This window comes from Caenorhabditis briggsae (assembly GCF_000004555.2).
Source record: "Caenorhabditis briggsae complete genome, chrV, whole genome shotgun sequence".
Lineage (NCBI taxonomy): Eukaryota > Metazoa > Nematoda > Chromadorea > Rhabditida > Rhabditidae > Caenorhabditis > Caenorhabditis briggsae.
The window spans coordinates 15,547,028-15,549,637 of record NC_013488.2 but is presented as its reverse complement, the minus strand read 5'-3'; the positions used below and the strand labels follow the sequence as shown (position 1 = coordinate 15,549,637).

Sequence of the window (2,610 nt, the reverse complement as noted above, 5' to 3'; positions counted from 1 at the left end):
CTAGTAAATGTTGCTGATATCCTGATAAACTGCTGATATCCTGATAAACATTTTACTAGTTAACCACTTTTTGATATCTTTCAAAAGAAGTGAGATATATAGGCTCAAAGTGGACGATCCGGGTGTCGTTCTATTAGAGGTTTTACGGTATGTGAAGAACGAGATCGTTTCGAAACTATTTTTTCAAAATAGTCAGATCATGAACTACGATTTGAAGCCGGCAAACGAGTTCTCATTTGACTAGTTTTTATTCCTCCAGTTCTCATTATTTACGAGTTTTCAATTGTGCAGTTCTTATTTGTAGCAGTTCTCACGCGAAAAGTTCTCACTATTTGTACCACCTCAAATTATATTAGAAGTAGTTGATTGGAATTTCCAAATGTTTATTTTCCGATTTTTTTTGATAACATACTTGTTGACAACACTAATATTTACAACACATTTTCTGGAATTTCTGATCTATGGATTTTTAAAAAATTCCAAAAAAAGTGACATCAAGATATTGAAGCTATCAATATTAATTTCCTTATCACTTTGCTGAACATACAAGAAAATGTTATTCAAAAAAAATTACTGAATCATTCTGAAAAAAAATCTAGACAAACGTTTCGAAGGTAGAAACTGGAAACATCGATTTTTCCAAGCCTTTCTCAGAGAGCTCTTCTATTAGAGGGGCCTTTATTATTTTCATAACTTAGAAATTTCGAATTTAAAAGATTTCACAAGAAAATCAAATTCAATTTTCTGGAAAACGAGATAATGGGATTCTAGAAAGATTGAAGTAATTATTGTGCTCCGTCGATTGAAATATGAAAAGAGATTCCGACGAATTCTCGATTCGTTTGTACCATATTTTTTGGTTCGTTTCGTCGTCGTCATCGTCAGATGTTCTAGGGGGTCCCAAATAGTTCAAAAATTGAATTTCGTTCTCGAATCCGGTGTAGCCAATGCGAAATTCTCTTGCGATTGTAGATTTCAGTAAGTTCTGGAAAAGTAATGATCACTTTTCATATGATATACCGTGGAATCTGTATTACAAGAACAGGCCCTTGTGTTAGAGGGGCCTTTCTAATACATTTTTACGTAGTTTTTCGAAACATTCTTCCCATTTTTCAGACTTACCTCCGTTACCAAAATCATTTCGTCAGCAGAAATCCTCGTAAATTCTACCGTAACCTCTTCGAAATGTAGAAAGTTCTGTAGTGATGCGTTGATTGGAACATTAATAATTTTTATCCGTTTCGCATTTTTCCAATGATCCAATTTTACCAAATCCTCAATTCCAATATCATTTTCATAAGGCTGGATCATTGAGGACGTTGCGATTTCTTCGATTTTCTCGGCGTCCAAGAGTTTCAAAAGTGAGGAAATACGAGGAAAATTCGAGTAATGCATATAGAATTTTTTGACTTTGAGTTTTCGAGAATTTTCAAGAACTTTCTGTAGTCTCTGGACTGTTTCAGGAAATTCTGTATCCCAAATAACTGGAATCGGACAAAAAATTTCGAGTGCTTCGAGAACTGATTTTTGATGAGCAATTATAATTTCCAAATCTTCGAAAATTCGATCAGAATAATCGCAATTTTCCAGAATTTTCCCCGAGTCTCCATATCTAATTTTACAATGTGTTTCCTGTTTTGAGTATCGAATTCCATCGGTTTCCATTATTCCTGGTTTTAGTTTGATGATCATCAGTTCTTTATAAATCGTAATGTTAATCAATGGAATTCTGGAGTCTGTTGGAAATTTTTGCAGAAATTCTCGAAAAAATGGACACACTTTTCGAAGATTGAATCTGAAAAATCTCAGAAATCTAAAGCTACAGGAAAAGAGCAAAGGTAAAAAACTCTTACATTCCTGGACAGCCAACATCAGTGAAAATTTGTCTCAATACAACATCAGGCATATCTGTCAAACTTGGATTCATTTTCTGAAAGAAAAAATGGACTGAAAATTTTTAATTATTAGGGTGGGGAGAAAGTTTTTCCCGAAATTTTTTAAAATTTTCCCACGGAAAGTCCCCGAGAACTTTTCTATTGTATACTAGTGTTGAACGTCCTGAAAGCTTCTCCCTCGTGCCTATATTATGCGCTCGTGCCCACTGGTAAAACAACCATGAGCGATCTGTCGAGACCTCAAGTTCGGCTCCTCATTTTCTACAAGTGATCTCACGGCATAAACTAAATTGCAGATGGTGGTCGGGTGTGTAGCTGTCCTTGTCCTATGGCAATTCCAGCTAGTGTGTGGTAGAATGCTTTTACTCTTGTAGATGACACGTGTGGTATCTCAAACTTGGGTAATTAACCCTTTATATAAGAAAGAGTTAACAAAGTATACAAATTATACCAAGTACCAAAGTAAAGAAAAAAAGAACCAAAAAGGGGGGGGGGGGGAAAGGTGGAGGACGGTCTTGGGCGCCCGTCTCCTGTTGGGACGAATGTACCAATGAGAGATGGAATGATGCAAGCTGGTCGTCAAATTGTTGGGGGTGGAGTCAAAAGTCTTGGGACGAATGCGTCATGGGGAGAGAGCGTTGGGTAGAGTGAGAGATCGTTCGAGGGTGTAAAGTACAGTGAGAGCGGGGGTGTTAGGAATGAGCAATGATAAAGG

The 2,610-nt window shown here is 36.5% G+C and overlaps 1 protein-coding gene across 1 annotated transcript; it reads right to left on the bottom strand.

Annotated features, from left to right (window-relative positions):
* Nucleotides 1-736: 736 nt before the first annotated feature.
* On the bottom strand, nucleotides 737-1,927 carry CBG04864 (the record flags this gene model as incomplete). Its single annotated transcript, XM_002637987.2, has 3 exons — nucleotides 737-985; nucleotides 1,123-1,795; nucleotides 1,854-1,927. 3 exons carry the CDS (start codon nucleotides 1,925-1,927, stop codon nucleotides 737-739), a joined length of 996 nt encoding a protein of 331 aa, XP_002638033.2.
* Between the last annotated feature and the right edge of the window lie 683 nt (nucleotides 1,928-2,610).